The following is a 23,621-nucleotide window of genomic DNA, read 5'->3' as shown; positions in this document are numbered from 1 at the left end:
ATTATTCTAGCAAATTAAAATGAATTAATGCCCAAGCGCTAAACGCATCTAAAAGCGTCTAAACATAAACGCATTACACAAGTTTACAAGTGTCAAGCATTTTTTCCCACAAAAACGCGTCTGCCAGGAGGAAAGGAGCGTCGGAGAGTTAGCGAAACATCCCGTGTACATGAAGTCTTACATTTTATGCCATCAAAAAATGGAGATGAAAAATAACATACATTCATAAACACACTATAAAAAAATGTACAGTACATATTATCCAATAGGTGTTGGAAACAACTTCTGTCCCTATAGTAGGGCTGGGAGATTTTCTTAAAAAAAAAAATCTTCGATTCTCTTAAAAAAAACTCGATTCACGATTCGAATCAAGTTTTTTTTTTTTTTGGAAACCGCGCCGGTCCTGAGGCGCTGCGGGCATGAGCTTTTAGGCGAGGCTGCGGCTTCGGCCTAGTCCGCGGCGTCCGGCCTAGCGGACTAGGCCGAAGCCGTGGCCGCACCTAAAAACTCCTTGCCCGCAGCTCTTTGGCCTAGTAGCCGCGGACTAGGCCGAAGCCGCGGCCTCACCTAAAAACTCATGCCCGCAGCGCCTCGGGACCGGCGCGGTGAAAAAAAAAAAATCTAAAAAAATCGATTTTCTTAAATTTTGAATCGATTTGACCTCTCAACTCGATTCAAGATTTAAATCGATTTTTTTCTCAGCCCTACCCTATAGTGCTGTAACAAATTGTCTTTCCTTCCTTATTACAGGAATCCTGGAGGATGTCTGGCCAATATATTGTGGTGCTGAAAGAAAACACACATAAGTCGCAGACAGAAAGGGTGATCCGTCGTCTGCAGACCCGGGCAGCAAAGCACAGCTATCTGACTAAGATCCTTTATATCTTCAATGAACTATTCCAGGGTTTTGTGGTTAGGATGAGCAGCGATCTGTTAGAGATGGTGAGTAACCTTATTTGTCAGCATTGCTTGGGGATTTTGCCCAACTTTTTGTATAAACCAAAGGGCAAGGCCTCCAGCTGTTGTGGAACTACACATCCCATGAGGCATTGTAAAACTCTGACATTCACAGACATGACTAGGAATGATGGGAATTGTAGTTCCTGAACAACTGGAGGGCCGTAGTTTGAAGACCCCTGGGCAAGGGGATAATAAGATACTGACTGTGGCAGTTACTTTTTATTTAAACAAAATGTGCTAGCTGCAGCTTTAAATAAGGTTTTAGTTGACTTTAACCGCTTCCCTACCCGGCCATAGACAAATGACGTCCACAGATGGGATCTCCCATCCTGGGTGGATGTCATATGACGGCCTCGGGTTCCCGGCCGCCTAGGGGGCACGCGCCCGCCGCGTTGCTCGGGGCCCGGCGGCCGCGATGTCCGCCGGGCACCCGCGATTGCCCGTTAACCGGGCCGGACCGTGGATCTCTGTGTGTAAACACAGAGATCCACGTCCTGTCAGCTCAGAGGAGAGCGATCTGTGTTCCCAGAACGGAGGAACACTGATCGGTCTCCTCCCCTTGTGAGTCCCCTCCCCCTAAGCATTCCCCTAGGAAACACATTTAACCCCTCCCTGCCCCCTAGTGGTTAACCCCTTCACTGCCAACGTCAAGCATTTTTCTGCAGCAGAGAATGACATTTTACGACCTGAGTTTGGGGCCCCGTATCTCAGGGCCACTTGGTGCTAGGAACCCCAGCTTTGGATATGTTGTAGTGTTAGTTCCACTGTGTTAGCACACTAAATGTGGGGTTCCTAGCACCAAGTGGCCCTGAGATACGGTGCGCCAAAGTTGTGTCACAAAATGTCATTCTCCTCTCCGCAGACGCTTCTAGATGCAAACGCGGTAAAACGCCGCTAAGCGCGGCATGCAAATGCGGCAAAATAGGCGTTTCTAAATGCTGGTTTCAGCTTTTAAAAACATGTGTTCAGCAGAGTTTGCACCGGCGTCTCGTGTGCATGAGGCCAGGAGGAGTGAGGCTGATCACTGCTGCAGGCATCGTTCTGTTTTTAATGTACTGTAGCTGCTGAGCCTGGGAGGGGGGGGCTTTCCAGTCCTCTGATCTATAGCAGCATGCTGCATTACACAGGCACTGACTGAGGGAAATGCCTGATCTGGACTGAGTAGTGGGGACGCCTCTGATATCGGCCTTCTTATTGGGCTTGGGCACATGTACTGCAATCATTAGAATGCCACGCAGATTAGGAGTGCCTGTGCCTGCTACTTACAATGCACAAATGATGATCAGGTGTCCCCATAACAGTGCACCACTGGACTCCATGGGTTCACATTCCTGCTCTTGCACTGTGTATGGGGTCACCCTCCTGCTGTGGGCACTGTGTATGGGATGACCATCGTGCTGTGGGCACTGTGTATGGGATCACCGTCGTGCTGTGGGCACTGTGTATGGGGTCACCCTCCTGCTGTGGGCACTGTGTATGGGATGACCGTCGTGCTGTGGGCACTGTGTATGGGGTCACCCTCCTGCTGTGGGCACTGTGTATGGGATGACCGTCGTGCTGTGGGCACTGTGTATGGGGTCACCCTCCTGCTGTGGGCACTGTGTATGGGATGACCGTCGTGCTGTGGGCACTGTGTATGGGGTCACCCTCCTGCTGTGGGCACTGTGTATGGGATGACCGTCGTGCTGTGGGCACTGTGTATGGGGTCACCCTCCTGCTGTGGGCACTGTGTATGGGATCACTGTCGTGCTGTGGGCACTGTGTATGGGATCACTGTCGTGCTGTGGGCACTGTGTATGGGATGACCGTTGTGCTGTGGGCACTGTGTATGGAATCACCGTCGTGCTATGGGCACTGTGTATGGGGTCACCGTCGTGCTGTGGGCACTGTGTATGGGGTCACCTTCCTGCTGTGGGCACTGTGTATGGGGTCACCCTCCCGCTGTGGGCACTGTGTATGGGGGTCATCGTCCTGCTGTGGGCACTGTGTATGGGGTCACTGCTGTGCTGTGGGCACTGTGTATGCGATCACCCGTCCAGCTGTGGGCACGGTGTAATGGGGTCACCCGTCCGGCTGTGGGCACTGTGTAATGGGAACACCCGTCCGGCTGTGGGCACTGTGTATGGAGTCACCGTCCTGCTGTGGGCACTGTGTATGGAGTCACCGTCCTACTGTGGGCAATGTGTATGGGGTTACCGTCCTGCTGTGGGCACTGTGTATGGGTCACCGTTGTGCTGTGGGCACTGGGTAAGGGGCCACTCTCCTGCTCTGGCACTCTAAAGGCCACTCTCTTTAAGGGGGAACTCACCTGCTCTGGGCACTCTAAAGGGGCCACTCTGCTGCTCTAGGCACTTTAAAGGCCACTCTCTCTAAGGGGGAACTCTCCTGCTCTGAGCACTCTAAGGGGCCACTGTTCTGCTCTGGGCACTCTAAAGAGGGAACTCTCCCGCTGTGAGCACTGTGTAATGGGTCACCATCTGGCTGTGGGCACTGTGTAATGGGTCACCATTGTGCTGTGGGCACTGTGTATGGGGTCACCGTCGTGCTGTGGGCACTGTGTATGGGATCACCGTTGTGCTGTGGGCACCTTGTATGGGGTCACCGTCATGCTGTGGGCACTGTGTATGGGGTCACCGTTGTGCTGTGGGCACTGTGTATGGGGTCACCCTCCTGCTGTGGGCACTGTGTATGGGGTCACCCTCCTGCTGTGGGTACTGTGTATGGAATCAACGTTGTGCTGTGGAAACTGTGTATGGGGTCACCGTCGTGCTGTGGGCACTGTGTATGGGGTCACCATCGTGCTGTGGGCACTGTGTATGGGATCACCGTCGTGCTGTGGGCACTGTGTATGGGGTCACCGTCGTGCTGTGGGCACTGTGTATGGGGTCACCCTCCTGCTGTGGGCACTGTGTATGGGGTCACCCTCCCGCTGTGGGCACTGTGTATGGGGGTCATCGTCCTGCTGTGGGCACTGTGTATGGGGTCACTGCTGTGCTGTGGGCACTGTGTATGCGATCACCCGTCCAGCTGTGGGCACTGTGTAATGGGGTCACCCGTCCGGCTGTGGGCACTGTGTAATGGGAACACCCGTCCGGCTGTGGGCACTGTGTATGGAGTCACCGTCCTGCTGTGGGCACTGTGTATGGAGTCACCGTCCTACTGTGGGCACTGTGTATGGGGTTACCGTCCTGCTGTGGGCACTGTGTATGGGTCACCGTTGTGCTGTGGGCACTGGGTAAGGGGCCACTCTCCTGCTCTGGCACTCTAAAGGCCACTCTCTTTAAGGGGGAACTCACCTGCTCTGGGCACTCTAAATGGGCCACTCTGCTGCTCTAGGCACTTTAAAGGCCACTCTCTCTAAGGGGGAACTCTCCTGCTCTGAGCACTCTAAGGGGCCACTGTTCTGCTCTGGGCACTCTAAAGAGGGAACTCTCCCGCTGTGAGCACTGTGTAATGGGTCACCATCTGGCTATGGGCACTGTGTAATGGGTCACCATTGTGCTGTGGGCACTGTGTATGGGATCACCGTTGTGCTGTGGGCACCTTGTATGGGGTCACCGTCATGCTGTGGGCACTGTGTATGGGGTCACCGTTGTGCTGTGGGCACTGTGTATGGGGTCACCGTCCTGCTGTGGGCACTGTGTATGGAGTCACCGTCCTGCTGTGGGCATTGTGTATGGAGTCACCGTCCTGCTGTGGGCACTGGGTATGGGGTCACCGTCGTGCTGTGGGCACCGTGCATGGGGTCACTGTCGTGCTGTGGGCACTGTGTATGGGGTCACCGTTGTGCTATGGGCACAGTTTATGGGGTCACTGTTGTGCTGTGGGCACTGGGTAAGGGGCCACTCTCCTGCTCTGGGCGCTCTAAAGGGCACTCTCTCTAAGGGGGAACTTCCCTGCTCTGGGTGCTCTAAAGGGTCCGCTGTTGTGCTCTGAGCACTCTAAAGAGGAAACTCTCCTGCTGTGGGTCACCGTTGTGCTGTGGGCACTGTGTAATGGGGTCACCGTTGTGCTGTGGGCACTGTGTATGGGGTCACCGTTGTGCTGTGGGCACTGTGTATGGAGTCACCGTCCTGCTGTGGGCACTGTGTATGGAGTCACCGTCCTGCTGTGGGCATTGTGTATGAAGTCACCGTCCTGCTGTGGGCACTGGGTATGGGGTCACCGTCGTGCTGTGAGCACCGTGTATGGGGTCACTGTCGTGCTGTGGGCACTGTGTATGGGGTCACCGTTGTGCTGTGGGCACAGTTTATGGGGTCACTGTTGTGCTGTGGGCACTGGGTAAGGGGCCACTCTCCTGCTCTGGGCGCTCTAAAGGGCACTCTCTCTAAGGGGGAACTTTCCTGCTCTGGGTGCTCTAAAGGGTCCGCTGTTGTGCTCTGAGCACTCTAAAGAGGGAACTCTCCTGCTGTGGGTCACCGTTGTGCTGTGGGCACTGTGTAATGGGGTCACCGTTGTGCTGTGGGCACTGTGTATGGGGTCACAGTTGCACTGTGGGCATTGTGTATGGGGTCACAGTTGTGCTGTGTGCACTGTGTATGGGGTCACAGTTGTGCTGTGGGCACTGTGTATGGGGTCACAGTTGTGCTGTGGGCACTGTGTATGGGGTCACAGTTGTGCTGTGGGCACTGTGTATGGGGTCACCGTTGTGCTGTGGGCACTGTGTATGGGGTCACCGTTGTGCTGTGGGCACTGGGTAAGGGGCCACTCTCCTGCTCTGGGCACGCTAAAGGGCACTCTCTCTAAGGGGGAACTCACCTGCTCTGGGTGCTCTAAAGGGGTCACTCTGCTGCTCTGGGTGCTCTAAAGGGCACTCTCTCTATGGGAGAACTCTCCTGCTCTGGGTGCTCTAAAGGGTCCGCTGTTCTGCTCTGGGCACTCTAAAGAGGGAACTCTCCTGCTGTGGGTCACCGTTGTGCTGTGGGTACTGTGTAATGGAGTCACTGCTGTGCTGTGGCCACTGTATATGGGGTCACCGTTACACTGTGGGCACTGTGTATGGGGTCGCTGTCATGCTGTGGGCACTGTATGTGGGGGTCACTGTCCTGCTGTGGGCACTGTATATGGGGGTCACTGTACTGCTGTGGGCACTGTATATGGGGGTCACTGTCCTGCTGTGGGCATTGTATATGGGGGGTCACTGATGGGGGTCACTGTCCTGCTGTGGGAACTGTATATGGGGGTCACTGTGCTCCTGTGTGCACTGTATATGGGGGTCACTGTCCTGCTGCGGGCACTGTATATGGGGTCACTCTCCTGCTCTGGGCCCTTTAAAGGGGGCACTCTCCTGCTCTGGGCCCTCTAAAGGGGGCAATCTCTTGCTCTGGGCCCTCTAAAGGGGGCACTCTCCTACTCTGGGCCCTCTAAAGGGGGTAATCTCTTGCTCTGGGCCCTCTAAAGGGGGCAATCTCTTGCTCTGGGCCCTCTAAAGGGGGCACTCTCTCTTGCCCTGGGCGCTCCAAAGGGGGCACTCTCTCTATGGGGTCACTCTCCTTATCTTTGCACTCTTATGCATCCGACGGATGTTGGCTCAAACTTGTTTTGCATACACACGGTCACACAAAGTTGTCGGAAAATCCGATCTTTCTGAACGTGGTGACGTAAAACACGTACGTCGGGACTACAAACGGGGCAGTAGCCAATAGCTTTCGTCTCTTAATTCATTCTGAGCATGAGCGGCACTTTGTGCATCAGAATTGTCCACACACACGGTCTGAATTTACACAAACGAATTTTGTTGTCGGAAAATTTTATAGCCTGCTCTCAAACTTTGTGTGTCGGAAATTCCGATGGAAAAAGTCAGATGGAGCCCACACACGGTTGGAATTTCCGACAACAAGCTCCGATCGCACATATTCCATCGGAAAGTCCGACCGTGTGTACAGGGTAAAAGAGGTCACTTCTAATCAAAGCACTCTAAGGGGTCACTCCTGCTCTGCACTGTATGCTGTGTTCTGCTCACTGTCCCTCACTGTTGTGCTGTGCTGGGTGTTCTGGCTGGCCCTAACATGTACTAAGGGTTATCATTGCTGGCCCTTATACATGCTGGGGTTTATCATCGCTGGTTCCATTTGGGCTTGTTTTACTCCAACAATCAATTCTGTGTGCCCGAAGGCCCTAATTTGTCTATATAATGGGAGAGACCATGAAAAAACACCCACTTTTTGACCACACCCACAAGAGTGCGATGCATGCCGCATTAGCACCACCACTTATACTTTCAGCACCCACACAGCACCCCCCAAAAAAAAATGTCTGGAGCCGCCCCTGTAGAGAGGGCTCGATCTGCTCCTCTTCCTCCCACCCCTACCCCGCTGTGTCTGCCCACACTTCAATCCTCGGCGCTGTGCCTCAGAAAAGGAAAGTGGGGGCTGGAAATTTTCATTCCGGCAGCCTTAAATACATCTGGATGAGAGGTGCTCACTGCCAAGGGGAGAGTGAGCTCACCATCCATCCCTGTCTGTGACTGAAGTCCCCTCCCCCCTTTCTCTCTCTCCTGCCTCTGAGTGAGAAAGCTAAGGTAAATCAGGGTTCTCAGAGCACCCGTTACATCAGAGTTCCCCTTTACACCAGAGGCCACAGTGTTCCCCCTGACATCAGAGTCCTCTTCGTTCATCTGAGTTCTCAGTGTTCCCCCTTAATCAGGGTTCCCAGAGCATTCGTCATGTCAGGGTCCCCGGAGTTCTCCCTTATGCCGCGTACACACGGTCGGACTTTTCAGCTACAAAAGTCCGACAGCCTGTCCGACAGACTTTCGACAGACTTTGGACGGACTTTTGGCGGACTTTCAACAGACTTTCTAACGAACGGACTTGCCTACACACGATCACACAAAAGTCCGACGGATTCGTACGTGATGACGCACACCGGACTAAAATAAGGAAGTTGATAGCCAGTAGCCAATAGCTGTCCGTCGGACTAGCATACAGACGAGCGGATTTCTGGGTCCGGCGGAGTTACGACGTAAAGATTTGAAGCATGTTCCAAATCTAAAGTCCCTCAGATTTGCGGCTGGAAAAGTCCGCTGAAAGTCCAGGGAAGCCCACACACGATCGGATTGTCCGCCGGACTTGGTCCGTTGGCGTCCGCCGGACTTGGTCCGTTGGCGTCCGTCGGACTTTTGTAGCCGAAAAGTCCGACCGTGTGTACGCGGCATTACATCAGAGTCCCCCCTTACAGCGAGGTCGGCTTATTCTGGGTGCACGTCCATGGGACGTCATTCCAGAATGTTGCTCCCACGCACCCCCTGGGGCGCGCACCTGGGAACATTCGTGACCGGACCCGGCGCATCACGGATCACGGTAAATAGCCGCTGATCGCGGCCGTTTACCACATGATCGTTCCGTCAAATGACGGAGCGATCACTTGTAAACAAACCGGCATCACGTCATGATGCCGGTTCCTTCCTCCCCTCTCTGTACCAATGGGTACAGTGCGAGGGGAGAGGGGGAGAGATTGCAGCAGCGCTGGATGTTTAGTGCCCACAGCGCTGCTCAGTGTCAATACTCTGCAACACTGTGCAATACTCTGCCAATACTCTGCAACATTGTGCAATACTCTGCCAATACTCTGCAACATTGTGCAATACTCTGCAACACTGTGCAATACTCTGCAACGCTGCAATACTCTGCCAATACTCTGCAACATTGTGCAATACTCTGCAACGCTGCAATACTCTGCAACGTTGCAATACTCTGCCAATACTCTGCAACACTGTGCAATACTCTGCCAATACTCTGCAACATTGTGCAACACTGCAATACTCTGCCAATTTTCTGCAAAACTCTGCCAATACTCGCCAATACTCTGCCAATACTCGCCAATACTCTACCAATACTCACCAATACTCACCAATACTCTGCCAATACTCACCAATACTCTGCCAATACTTGCCAATACTCTGCAAAAAATTTGAACAGAAATAATTTTTTTTTTTTTTAATCAAATTTTCAGTCTTTTTTGATTTATAACGCAAAAAATAAAAAACCCAGCAGTGATTAAATACCACCAAAAGAGCTCTATTTGTGTGAAAAAAAGGACAAACATTTCATATGGGTACAGTGTTGCATGACTGAGTAATTGTCATTCAAAGTGTGAGAGCGCCGAAAGCTGAAAATTGGTCTGGTTAGGAAGGGGGTTTAAGTGCCCAGTGGTCAAATGGTTAATAGCAAATCTATGTATAGTTTATACTATAAAAACAAAATATAGCTGTGTGCCGCTAAAGTGTTCGGGTTTGGCTTGAAGAAAAGGTGGCAACCCTAGTCACGTCTACAGACAAGGCAGTCCATTACAGAATAAACAATATGCTTACATTTTTAGGGACCTACCACTTTGCTACTCCGCAGCAGCTGCATGTACTCCACATATCGGAGTGTATAGAATACCAGCTCCCCACCACTGAGCGCTGTGTTTTTTCCTGACAGCTCCTAAGTCTCTAGGATATATGAGCCAGCGGGAGGAACCACAGTATGTAGTGGGGGTAGTAGGTATTCAATCCATCAAAAGTGTAAAAAAAAAAAAAACTACAGCGGCCAGGGAGCAGCCAAGTAATGGCTTTTCAACACATGGGCTGCAGGAAAGGTACATATATGGCCTCTTTAATTACAGGCTGTCTTATTTAAAGAAGTGACTCTGTAGTGAAAGGGTCATTTTAAAGGAAATGTAATGTATTTTTGTTCATTATTTTTAATATTTGCTATGTTTGAGTCTACTAAAATATATATTTTTTTAAATAAGTAATTTTAACCACTTCAGCCCCAGAAGGATTTGCCCCCTTAATGACCAGGCCATTTTTTGCGATACGGCACTGCGTCACTTTAACTGACAATTGCGCGGTCGTGCGACGCTGTACCCAAACAAAATTGATGTCCTTTTATTCCCCATAAATAAAGCTTTCTTTTGGTGGTATTTGATCAGCTCTGCGGTTTTTATTTTTTGCACTATAAACTAAAAAACGAGACACAATTTTGAAAAAAAAGCAATATTTTTTACTTTTTGCTATAATAAATATCCCCCCAAAAAATATAAAAAAAACTAATTTCTTCCTCAGTTGAGGCCAATATGTATTCTTCTACATATTTTTGGTAAAAAAAATACCAAAAATTATAGCATCTACAAAATAGGGGATATATTTATGGCATTTTTATTATTTTTTTTTTTTTTACTACTAATGGCAGTGATCAGCAATTTTTATAGGGACTGCGGGATTGTGGCGGACAGGTCGGACACTTTTTTGGGACCATTGACATTTATACAGCGATCAGAGCTAAAAAAATAGCCACTTATTACTGTATAAATGTCATTGGCAGGGAAGGGGCTAACACTAGGGGGGGATCAAGGAATTAAATGTGTGTCCTAGGGAGTGATTCTAACTGTAGGAGGATGGGACTGCCTGGAGGAAGAGACCGATCGCTGTTCATACTTTGCATGAACAACAGATCTGTCTCCTCTCCCCTGACAGAATGGAGATCTGTCTGTTTACATTGACAGATCTCCGTTCTGTCTCTCTCAGGAGCGATCGTGGGTGCCCGGCTGACATTGCGGCCACTGGGTATGTGCATTACCTCCGTCGTCGCACTGCGGGTGCGTGCGGGCCCCCTCGTGGTCTTAAAGCGGCCGACGTATAGCTACGGCGATTTGCCCAGGAGAAATATACCTGCCGCAGTATAACTGCGGCGGCTAGTCCTCTAGTGGTTAAAGAGTTACTAAGACCAGGACCCTGCATTCACTATATCTGGTCTCCCACAGTACACAGAACATGGAAATACAATAGTTTTAGTAAATATAAAATGCTAAATACCTTTTCTCACTAGCAGTATATAGCAGTCTTGTGACTTCTATCAGTGTCTGGTTACAGCTTGTAAGAGTTTTCATACTGCACTAGCTGTCCTATCACAATCCAGACCCCCTTACCCTCTGTGTGGACAGTACTGATTGGCCCTGTGCTGATCACATGCACATGCACATGCACAAAAAAAACACTCTAGCAATACACACCAAACTGAGCATGTGCAGACTGACTCCAGTAGCTTTGTCTTATCCGGATCTGTTCTGGAGTTAATTGAAGAAGAAGATGATCTGTACATACAGGATCAAACAGCTTTTTTACACAATGTAGAAGATTGACCCCTTAGGTTCCACAATGAGTATAACAAGCATGCTTTACTGCATATACAACTGATTTTACTGTTGTGGGCTTAGTAACACTTTACCCACTTAAGGACCAGACGCCGCAGTTACACTGCGGCAGGTTTGCTCCCCTGGGTGAATCACCGTAACTGTACGTTGGCCGCTTTAAGGCTACTAAGGGGCGTCTGTCCACAGAGCGACGCCAGAGCCGATGCGCGTGGCCGGTGGGTGCGATGCCCGACGGCCACCCGCAATCGCTCCTGACAAAGACAGAATGGAGATCTGTCAATGTAAATTGACAGATCTCCGTTCTGTCAGGGGAGGAGAAACAGATCTCCTGTTCCTACTGTTTAGGAACAGTGATCAGTCTCCTTCCCCAGGCAGTCCCATTCCACCGCATTTAGAAACACTCCCTAGGTAACACACTTAACCCCTTGATCGCCCCCTAGTGTTAACCCCTTCCCCGCCAGCGTTTTTTTTTTTTTTTTTAACAAAAATATGTAGAAGAAAATATATATCGGCCTAAACTGAGGAAGAATTTTGTTTTTTTTTATATTTTTCGGGGGGGGGGGGATATTTATTATAGCAAAAAGTAAAAAATATTGCTTTTTTTTTCAAAATTGTCGCTCTTTTATTGTTTATAGCGCAAAAAATCAATCCACCAAAAGAAAGATCTGTTTGTGGGGAAAAAAAAGGACATCAATTTTGTTTGGGTACAGTGTCGCACGACCACACAATTGTCAGTTAAAGCGACGCAGTGCTGTATAGCAAGAAATGCTCTGGTCATTAAGGGGGCAAATCCTTCCGGTTCTTAAGTGGTTAAGTTAAATAAATATAAAATATTGCATACTAATAGTTCATTATTTCCAGCTCTAGGCTCCTTTTATCCATGTTTACCAGGCTAACCTTAACTGATGTGCTTAGAAACATCTGCTGATGTTTATGGAACTGGATAGCTTAAGACCAGATTACAGCTTATCAGTTGTTCAAAACTCAGAATGTTCATCAAAACCTGTATCATGGGCGCACTTTGGATGATATGCATTTATGCTTGTTTATTTGTAAAATATGAATAAAACAAAATCTAAGACATTGGTTACAACTGGTAAATAAAAAAAAAAAAAAAACAACCCCCAAAAAATTATATACTTATTTTATAAGCTCACTAAAAGCTCACTGAAGCCAGCTAAAAGTTGTTTAAGCTTTCACAAGCACTCTCATTAGGAGCTGTATTCAGAACATACAGACTGGAGGTGATAGAGTGCTTTAAACAAGAAAAGAAAATGCTCATAAATGGTTCATAAAATACTTGCTGATGCTCCAGAGACCGGCATCTACAAACTAAGAATAACAAAGAGCATGTACTGTATGTAGAATCTAACTTTATATACTGTATACAGCTCTGCAAAAAAAAAAAAAACTACAGAGAAGTGTTGTCACAAGGTGTCACTCCAGCTACAGTGCCTTGAAAAAGTATTCACACCACTTGAATTTTTTTTTTTGGCATGCTACAGCCATAAAACGTTTTATGTGATAGACCAACACAAAGTGGCACAAAATTGTGAAGTGGAAGGAAAATGATAAAAGGTTTTCACATTTTTTTACAAATAAATATCTGAAAAGTGTGGCGTGCATTTGTATTCATCCCCCCTCAGGGTCGGTTCACACATGGGCAACACGACTTTAGCGCGACTTTGTACCGCGACTTCAACGCGGCTTCAGCGCGACTTTAGCGCGACTTCAGCGCGACTTCGGCAAATTACGAGGCGACTTGAAGTCGCCTCCATGACAGGCGACTTCGCCTGTGGCCAATCACGGGGCAATCAGCTCTCTGGGAGGGAGGGGGGGAGGGAGGGGTTTTCCCTGCAAAGTCGCTTGACTTTACAGAGAGATCCGACTTGGAGGCGACTTCCATTGATTTCTATGGTACAGGTCGCCTACCAAGTCGGATCAAAGTAGTACAGGGAGTACGCTCTGAAGTCGGAGCGACTTCAGTAGCGTCTATTAAGACGCTAGCGTTCACTCCCATTCAAACTATTTCTCGGGCGACTTGGGGCGACTTGAGGGCGTACAAGTCGGATCCCAAGTCGCCCCAGTGTGAACCGAGCCTTACTCTGATACCCCTAACTAAAATCTAGTGGAACCAATTGCCTTCAGAAGTCACTTAATTAGGAAATAGAGTCCACCTGTGTGTAATTTAATCTCAGTATAAATACAGCTGTTCTGTGAAGCCCTCAGAGTTTTTTTTTAGAGAACCTTAGTGAACAAACAGCATCATGAAGGCCAAGGAATACACCAAACAGGTCAGGGATAAAGTCGTGGAGAAGTTTAACCCTTTCATGACTAAGCCTATTTTTGAAATGTGGTGTTTACAAGTTAAAATCCATTTTTTTTTGCTAGAAAATTACTTAGAGTTCCCAAACATTATATATATTTTTATAGCAGAGAATCTAGAGAATAAAATGGAGATTGTTGCAATATTTTATATCACACGGTATTTGTGCAGCGGTGTTTTAAACACAAATTTTTGGAAAAGGGACACTTTCATGAATTTTAAAAAATCGAAACAGTAAAGTTACCCCAATTTTTTTGTATAATGTGAAAGATGATGTTACGCCGAGTAAATAGATACCAAACATGTCACCCCTTATAATTGCAAGCACTCGTGGAATGGCGACAAACTACGGTACCTATGAATTTCCATAGGCGGCACTTTAAATTTTTTTTACGGTTACCAGGTTAGAGTTACAGAGGAGGTCTAGGGCTAGAATTATTGCTCTCGCTCTGACGATCGCGGCGATATCTCACATGTATAATTTGAACACCGTTTACATATGCGGGCGCGACTTCCGTATGCGTTTTCTTCGCTGCGCGAGCTCGCGGGGACGGGGGCGCTTTAAAAAAAATGTTTTTTAATTATTTTTTTTTTTTTTTTTTATACTTGTAAATTGTGTTTAAAAAAAACATTTTTTTATTTTATTTTATTGCTGTCACAAGGAATGTAACCATCCCTTGTGACAGTAATAGGTGGTGACGGGTACTCTTTATGGAGGGATCGGGGGTCTAAAAGACCCCCGATCCCTCCTCTGCACTTCACAGTATTCAGGTCGCCGAAAGCGGCGATTCTGAACACTGTATATTTTTTTAAAACCGGTCCCATTGGCAGCCGAGTAAACGGGACGTCGCTTCCGCGTTTACATTGAGAAGGCTGGAACGAAGCCGCCCACAGCTTCGTTCCAGCCCGCCCCCAGCCGCCGAAGGCGGGCGATTGGACACCGGGCTTCCCGAATGCACGGGAGGCCCGGTAAGAGCGGTGGGAGGCGGCGGGAGGGGGGGATGTCCCCTCCCGCTCCTCCGGTATAACAGCCGAGCGGCTTTTAGCCGCATCGGTTGTTATATACGGCTAGCCGATCGCCGGCTCGAAACAACGGTACCGGGATGATGCCTGCACCTGCGGGCATCATCCCGGTATAACCCCGGAAAGCCGAGTACGTAGATGTGCGTATGGTCGGCGGGAAGGGGTTAAAGCAGGGTTAGGTTATAAAAAAATATCCCAAGCTTTGAACATCTCACGGAGCACTGTTCAATCCATCATCTGAAAATGGAAAGAGTATGGCACAACTCCAACTCTTCCAAGACATGGCCGTCCACCTAAACTGACAGGCTGGGCAAAGAGAGCATTAATCAGAGAAGCAGCCAAGAGGCCCATGATAACTCTGGAGGAGCTGCAGAGATCCACAGCTCAGGTGGGAGAATCTGTCCACAGGACAACTATTAGTCGTGCACTTCACAAATCTGGCCTTCAGGGAAGAGTGGCAAGAAGAAAGAAAGCCATAAGAAGTCCCGTTTGCAGTTTGTAAGAAGCCATGTGGGGGACACAGCAAACATGTGGAAGAAGGTGCTCTGGTCAGATGAGACCAAAATTTTACTTTTTGGCCTAAAAGCAAAATGCTGTGTGTTGCGGTTAACTAACACTGCACATCACCCTGAACACACCATCCCCACCGTGAAACATGGTGGTGGTAGCATCATATTGTGGAGATGCTTTTCTTCAGCAGGGACAGAGAAGCTGGTCAGAGTTGATGGGAAGATGGATGAAGCCAAATACAGGGCAATCTTAGAAGAAAACCTGTAGTGCTGCGTACGCACGATCGGAAATTCCGACAGCAAAACTCCGATGAGAGCTTTTCGTCGGAAAATGCGACCATGTGTATGCTCCATCGGACTTTTGCTGCTGGAATTCCAGCCAGCAAAAGATTGAGAACATGTTTTCTATTTTTCGGTCGGGAAAAGTTCCTATCCAAAAATGCGATCGTCTGTACAAATTCCGACGTGCAAAATTCCTACGCATGCTCGGCAACAACTCGACGCATGCTCGGAAGCATTGAAGTTCATTTTCTCGGCTTGTCGTAGTGTTGTAGGCCACTGTGTTCTTGACGGTTGAAAGTTCAGAGAACTTTTGTGTGACCGTGTGTATGCAAGACAAGCTTGAGCGGAATTCCGTCAGAAAAACCATCCAAGTTTTTTCCGATGGAGAATCCGCTTGTGTGTACGCGGCATTAAAGTTGCAAAAGACTTGAGACCTTCCAGCAGGACAACGACCCTGGAGCCAGATCTACAATGAAATGGTTTCGATCAAAGCATATTCATGTGTTAAAATGGCCCAGTCAAAGTCCAGCCCCAAATCCATTTGAGAATCTGTGGCAAGACTTGAAAACTGCTGTTTTCAGATGCTCTCCATCCAATCTGACAGAGCCTGAGCTATTTTGCAAAGAAAAATGGGAAAAATGTCACTCTCTAGCCACTTAAGGACCACTCGTTTTGGATTTTAGGTGTTTACATGTTTAAAACAGTTTTTTTTGCTAGAAAATTACTTAGAACCCCCAAACATTATATATGGGTTTTCTTCTAACACCCTAGAGAATAAAATGGCGGTCGTTGCAATACTTGTTTTTGCACCGCATTTGCGCAGCGGTCTTAAAAGCGCACTTTTTTTGGAATTAACTTTTTTAAATAAAAAAATAAGAGAACAGTAAAGTTAGCCCAATTTTTTTTATATTGTGAAATATAATGTTATGCCAAGTAAATTGATACCCAACATGTCACGCTTGAAAATTGCGCCCGCTCGTGGAATGGCGTCAAACTTTTACCCTCAAAAATCTCCATAGGCGACGTTTAAAAAATTCTACAGTTTGCATATTTTGCGCTACAGAGGAGACCTAGGGCTAGAATTATTGCTCTCGCTCTACCGGTCGCTGCGATACCTCACATGTGTGGTTTGACCACCGTTTTCATATACGGGCGTTACTCGCGTATGCGTTCGCTTCTGCGCGTGAGCTCATCGAGACAGGGGGGTTTTAAAAACATTTTTTTTATTTTTATTATTTATTTTACAATATTTTATTTATTTTTACACTGTTTAAAAAAAAAATGGTGTCACTTTTATTCCTATTACAAGGAATGTAAACATCCCTTGTAATAGAAAAAAGCATGACAGGACCTCTTAAATATGAGATCTGGGGTCAAAAAGACCTCAGATCTCATATTTACACTAAAATGCAATAAAAAAAAAAAAAAGTCATTTAAAAATATGACACTTGAAAAAATGTGCCTTTAAGAGGCGTGGGCGGAAGTGACGTTTTGACGTCGCTTCCGCCCAGCAGTGTCATGGAGACGAGTGGGCGCCATCTTAGCCTCACTCATCTCCAGACACACCACAGAGGAAGACGCGATCGCCTTGGGGGGGGAGCGCAGGGACCACTTTTATCTGAAAGCCGGCCGCCGCACGAAAACGGGGACACCGGGGTTATGGCAGCTAGCTGCTGCCATAACAACGATATCCGCCGCCAAAGTTCGGACGTACATCGTCGTGTGGCGGTCGGTAAGTGGCTAGATGTGCAAAGCTGGCAGAGACATACCTAGAAAGACTTGCAGATGTAATTGCAGCAAATGGTGGTTCTACAAAGTATTGACCCAGGGGGCTGAGTACAAATGCACAGTTTTGAAAACCATTGATCATTTTCCTTCCACTTCACAATTATGTGCCACTTTGTCGTCTATCATATAAAATCCCAATAAAATACATTTACGTTTTTTGTTGTAACATAACAAAATGTGGAAAATGTCAAGGGGTGTGAATAGTTTTTCAAGGCACTGTATCCCGTTAGTTTGGTGCTGTGAAATGCTGCAGACTAGGACATCCTTTTACAGTAGTAGAAACAAATTCCTTCTGTATTTGCATAGAGTTTTGCAATTTATTACCCTAGTCAATGATTGCTTGGGTCACGTATGTTTGACAATATTTGTATGTGGTGAGAACAAACATGTGAGTGCACAGCAATAAACTGTACATGGCTTGTAACCAAAAACACATAGGGCAAGGTGTGTTTACTTTACTTCTCTGATTTTGCTGAAGTCTAAAGTTAAAACAGAATGTATTCTGTTTTTGTAAATTTTCTTAAAGTGGTAGTAAACTCACGTTTGCTTTTTACCTATACGTAAGTCTATAATAAGGCTTACCTATAGGTACAGTAAATATCACACTAAACATGCACAGTTGACATAAACATGCGTGGGAGTGACTGTATGGCTCCGGCTCGGCCATTCATACGGAAGACTGGGTGAAAATGGAAATGCCTACAGCGGTGACAGCTGGAGTGCGGTTGGACTAGTGCAGGCATGTCCAAAGTCTGGCCCGCGGGCCAATCGCAGCCCATGTTCTGGTTTTGAATGGCCCGCCTGGTTATTTGGACATATATATATTTTGTGGCCCCCAACGATCTCCCAGCGTCGGGGCCACAAAAGATATATTTGCTGGCTGCCTTGGAGGGGACAGGGAGGAGGCAGGACGAGTGCCGTACACACAGGAGAATTTCCGGCCTCTGTAATAGGAAGTCCCATCTCCTGTGCTGTCATTGGACGACTGTTCTGTCCATCATAGGAGGCGGGACTTTGTATTAAAGAGGCCACCGAGAAAACAGGAGATCTTCCTGTATGTAATCTTTTGGCGCTCGTTCCACCCCCCTCCCTGTCCACTCCGAGGCTGCAGATGGATGAGCATCAATCAGGCTGCACTGATGGCAATGCTGAGTCTGCATTCATGGCAATAGGGGTGCTGCATTCCTGGCAATGGTGGGTGCTGCATTCCTGGCAATGGTGGGTGCTGCATTCATGGCATGGGTGAGGCTGCATTCATGGCAATGGTGGGTGCTGCATTCCTGGCAATGGTGGGTGCTGCATTCCTGGCAATGGGGGTGCTGCATTCCTGGCAATGGTGGGTGCTGCATTCCTGGCAATGGGGGTGCTGCATTCCTGGCAATGGGGGTGCTGCATTCATGACAATGTGGGTGCTGCATTCCTGGCAATGGTGGGTGCTGCATTCCTGGCAATGGTGGGTGCGGCATTCATGGCATGGGTGAGGCTGCATTCATGGCAATGATGGGTGCGGCATTCCTGGCAATGGTGGGTGCTGAATTCCTGGCAATGGTGGGTGCTGCATTCCTGGCAATGGGGGTGCTGCATTCCTGGCAATGATGGGTGCTGCATTCATGGCAATGGGGGTGCTGCATTCATGGCATTTGTGAGGCTGCAGATGGGCACTGACCCTTATTTTGCTTCACAGTTCTTTATTTAACATTTAATTTTTTTCCTGAAACTTCCCTCTTAAAGTGAAGGTGCATGTTATACGCCAATAAATACGGTATATTCAAATAACACGCCCAAGCTCATCTCTTTACTCACACACAGCCACAAAGGCAAGATAATTCTTGTTGGACAGTGTATTTGTGCTCGAACTAACACACTTAGACCGAATTTTAATGGTTCAAAGAACGTCAGGCAAAATGGTCGGCCCTGATGCATGTTCAGTTCATCAAATCTGGCCCTCTTTGAAAAAAGTTTGAACACCCCTGGACTAGTGGGTAGCAGGCAAAGGGAATGGGGGGAGGCCTCAATTATTAAATAATAAGCATAGTTCAGTTTAGAAGGGGAAGTGTAGCATCAGTTGAAGGATCATTGGTTAGGAGTCTGAGTTTATACCACTTGCATCCAGGTATTTTGCCACTTTGCTGATGAATCGTAATTACTCGCCCCTCCTCCTTCAGCTCATACAACTTGGTATGGTGCTTCAGTTAGACAAAGCCAAAATGTAGGCAGCTACTGCTAGAGTCTTCTATTAGAAATTCAGTATGCTCTGCAAAGACTGAATCATTGAAGCACACTTTTTAAAATATTTATTGCAAAAACAAATCCATACAACTAATGATAAACTTAAAGTGGCTGTAACCCTCAGAGATGAAATATGAACAAAGCATATCCCCCTATAGTGTGTACTTGTCTCAATTAAAAGCACTAAGTGTCATTTCTGTCTGCTGCTTCGTTCCTCTGCTATCAGCATGAATCATTTCTGACAAGTTTTCTCGACACCAAAAGAAAAATGGTGACAGAGGAGGGACCTCCAGCTGATTGACAGCCTCAGCTCCTGTGTTCCTGTGAGCTGTGTGAAGGGGTGTGTGTCCCTTCCCTCCAATCAGCTCTCAGAGCTCTCCTCACTGAGCTCTGCAGAGTGTAACCTCAGCTATCCAACCACTTTTTTTGGAACTCTCAGACAAGCTGTAAATTCAGCAATTTGAACGGATGTAGAGAAGAGAAGACTACAAATAAACATGTACAACCTACAGTATGTAGAGGGATTTATTTAATCTCTGTCTATCACCTAGGGATAGTCACTTTACTAACAGTGGTGGCTGCTCTATTAGGGTCGCAGAGGCGCCGCACCCCTAATCCATGTGCCTGGCCCCTAATTTACACATGCAGGATTTGATGGGGTGTGTTTTTTTTAAGCACCTGATTAGGGCCTGAGGCTCTAATTGGCTTAAAAAAAAAATGGTGGGCTAGGGGCCCTTTTGCCACCATTGTTTTCCGCTCCCCCCAAAAAATGGAGCACCAGCCGCCACTGTTCACTAGGTATATGTAAGGGTGTAAAACCACTTTAAGACCAGTTTATAAACTTATAAGATTGACCAAGTTTAAATCTCCTTTAAAGTGTATCTATAGCCAAAACTGTATTAGTTTAGAGTAGGGAAGGGTTATGACCTCTGTCAAGAGAGATTTTCTCCCGCTTTCTGTTCTGGGGACATTTAACCAGACAGGAAGTGAAGAAAACAGAACACAATAAAAAATCTTAGTGGGTTTTAGTATTCTCCCACTTAACTAAAAAAAGTATTTTTACTTTTGACCATTTCTTTGGTCAGTTTGGGGAATTTCCTTAACTTCCTGTCTGGTGAAAATATTGTTTTTGGGATAGGAAGTGAGGAGAAATCTCCGGGCCCTGAACAGCAATAAAAACTGACAGGAGTTCTAATCCTTCCTTATTATATCTAAAATTATAAAAAAAAAAAAAAAAAAAGTTTTGGCTATTGATACATTTTAAGGGGTATAACTTTAAAGCAGTGAATCTGATATTTACCCACCATCTAGGGCAGATGAATCCTCCAGGTGCATGTGTTTTAAATGACAGTGATTGACTCCCCACCAGTGCATATTTGAAGAAAATCACTACTTGAAAGGGCTCTGACCTCCCGCACAATTTCTATTATGTACTTGTTTCTTGATAATTCCATTTTTTCAGAGTAAGGCCTCTTTCACACGGACTGTCCGTTCAGGTCCGCCTGTCAGTTTTCTAGGCGGACCTGAACAGACCCTCCATAGACATCTATGGAGCGTCTGATGTCAGCGGTGACATGTCCGCTGACATCCGACCCGCTCCGATCCGAAAAAGTGTAACGGAGGAAAAACCTACTTTTCCATCCGTTTTCGGATCGGGTGACGACGGACTCTACGGTCCGTCATCACCCGATCCCCCATAGGGGAGAGCGGCGCTCTGACAGTGTGCAGCGACGGACCTGTCATCTTCCTGCTCAGCGGGGATCGGCGGAGCGATCCCTGCTGAGCAAGCGCATATTCCCGTCCCATGTGAAAGAGCCCTTAGGCTTGTCAGGCCTAGGCCAACACAGAACCTCAACAACCTGTCTTCGTTGTGTTAGTACAGCAATATGTCAGTTTTTTTTTTTTTCCGTTCAACCCAGCGGGCTTATTGTGTGTATCAATGAAACATTTTTATAAAGGCTGCTTTTTAGGTCTCAGGTAGATGAGCATTACTGTCACATACTGCTTGAATGTAATGCTGCTTAAACGCAAGCATTCAACTGCAAATCGCTGCAAAAGGGGGCATCTGATCTGCTTTGCCTGCAATGCAAACACATCAAACTAGACCTGCTGCTTCCAAAGAAATAAATTCAAGCGCATGCCAAATGCAGGAAAAAGACACCCGTCTACATCAGCATAGTTGCCAACAGTCCCGATTTTACTGGGACAATCCCGATTTTGGGACCCTCGTCCTGATCGGAGGCTGTCCCGAATCAGGATTTTCGGGAAAATCGGGAATGTTTGTTTTTTAATTCTCTAGCAGCTGGCTCCAGCAAAATGGCCGTCGGCGCCGCCGCTAGATCTTCCTCCTTGTGTTCAGTGAAGAGAGGAAGGGGGCTCGATCCGTGCAGCCAATGAATCGGCTTCTTTAGCTGCACGGATCGGCCCCTCCCCTCTCCAATGAACACACGGCGCCGGTGTCTATCGGCGCCTGCGCAGTACGGAGCGCACACTATCCGATGGGGGGACACTTTTTGCCAGAACACCGGCCACTCCTGGAGTTCCAGCCTGGACGTGTGCTGGGGGGCATAATGTGCTGGCTTCTCCTCATAGACTGCGGCTCCGCTCGATGGATGTCACAGGGGGGCTGGTCTGGATGTCACGGGGGGGGCTGGCCTGAATGTCACAGGGGGGCTGGTCTGGATGTCATGGGGGGGCTGGCCTGAATGTCACGGGGGGGGTCTGGATGTCACAGGGGGGGCTGGCCTGAATGTCACGGGGGGGCTGGTCTGGATGTCATGGGGGGGCGGTCTGGTTGTCACGGGGGGGGCTGGCCTGAATGTCACAGGGGGGGCTGGTCTGGATGTCACAGGGGGGGCAGGCCTGAATGTCACAGGGGGGGCTGGTCTGGATGTCACGGGGGGGGCTGGTCTGGATGTCACAGGGGGGGTTGGTCTGGATGTCACAGGGGGGGCTGGCCTGAATGTCACAGGGGGGGGCTGGCCTGAATGTCACGGGGGGGGGGCTGGTCTGGATGTCACGGGAGGGCTGGTCTGGATGTCACAGGGGGGGTTGGTCTGGATGTCACAGGGGGGCGGTCTGGATGTCACGGGGGGCGGTCTGGATGTCACGGGGGGGGCTGTGTAGTGTGGGTGTCACAGGGAGAGGGACCATATAGTCTGGATATCACGGGGGCACCAGATGTAAGGAGGACTGATGGGGACACAGATGTAAAGAGGATTCTGCTGATGGGGACTCAGATGTGAGGGGGGCTCCGCTGGGGACACCTGATGTAAGGGGGGCTCCGCTGGGGACACTTGATGTAAGGGGGGGCTCCGCTGGGGACACCTGATGTAAGGGGGGCTCCGCTGGGGACATCTGATGTAAGGGGGGGCTCCGCTGGGGACATCTGATGTAAGGGGGGACTCCGCTGGGGACATCTGATGTAAGGGGGGCTCCGCTGAGGACATCTGATGTAAGGGGGGCTCCGCTGGGGACATCTGATGTAAGGGGGGGCTCCGCTGGGGACATCTGATGTAAGGGGGGCTCCACTGGGGACATCTGATGTAAGGGGGGCTTCGCTGGGGACATCTGATGTAAGGGGGGCTCCGCTGGGGGCACCTAATGCAAGGATGGACTCTGCTGGGACACCTGATACAAGGACGGACGGCTGGTAGCAGGCGACGTGGCAGGTGACACTCTCAGGGATCCCACTGATTCAACATTATGGTGAGTTGAATAATTTCATTTTATATTACAATGTAATAATAGAAATAATGCACTTCAATCATCCTGACACCATAACAACCATGGTGCCGGGATGATTGAAGCGCTAACCCCAGGTGTTTGGAGTATCTTTATCTGCTGATTGTTAAACTTTCTAGAATACACATATTTCCATTTTTTTGTAGGATCTGGGCCTGCTGTCACTCTCTCCCCCCCTTTCCCTCTCCATCCCTCATTCATCTCAGACTCTAACCATACCCGCTTTGAGCCACTCCCATTTAAGACGCGCCCACTATTTAGCTCAAACCACGCCCATTTTTTGCTTCGCGCGATGCATTTTTACTTTTTCCCTATGCCACGCCCACAAACGCATGCCCCCACCCCCGGTTTATAACAAGACTCCGCCTACAGCCAAAAAAGTGTCCCTAAAATTTTTTTTACAATGTTGGCAACTATGCATCAGGGGTGTCCAAACTTTTTTCAAAGAGGGCCAGATTTGATGAAGTAAACATGCGTGAGGGCCGACCATTTTGCCTGACGTCCTTTGAACCATTAAAATTCGGTCTAAGTGTGTTCGTTCGAGCACAAATACGATGTCCAACAAGAATTCTCTTGCCTTTGTGGCTGTGTGTGAGTAAAGAGATGAGCTTGGGTGTGTTATT

At 48.3% G+C, this 23,621-nt stretch overlaps 1 protein-coding gene across 1 annotated transcript in view; it reads left to right on the top strand.

Moving 5' to 3' along the window:
• Positions 1–23,621, top strand: part of PCSK9 (proprotein convertase subtilisin/kexin type 9) — an 85,117-nt gene that overhangs the window by 7,600 nt on the left and 53,896 nt on the right. Inside the window, exon 4 of the mRNA XM_073593450.1 lies at positions 751–942. Coding sequence (XP_073449551.1) covers positions 751–942 — 192 coding nt within the window. The remainder of the gene's footprint in view (positions 1–750; positions 943–23,621) is intronic.

Source organism: Aquarana catesbeiana, linkage group LG07 (genome assembly GCF_042186555.1).
Source record: "Aquarana catesbeiana isolate 2022-GZ linkage group LG07, ASM4218655v1, whole genome shotgun sequence".
Classification (NCBI taxonomy): domain Eukaryota; kingdom Metazoa; phylum Chordata; class Amphibia; order Anura; family Ranidae; genus Aquarana; species Aquarana catesbeiana.
Note: the sequence above shows the minus strand (reverse complement) of the source record. Positions and strands in the feature narration are given on the sequence as shown.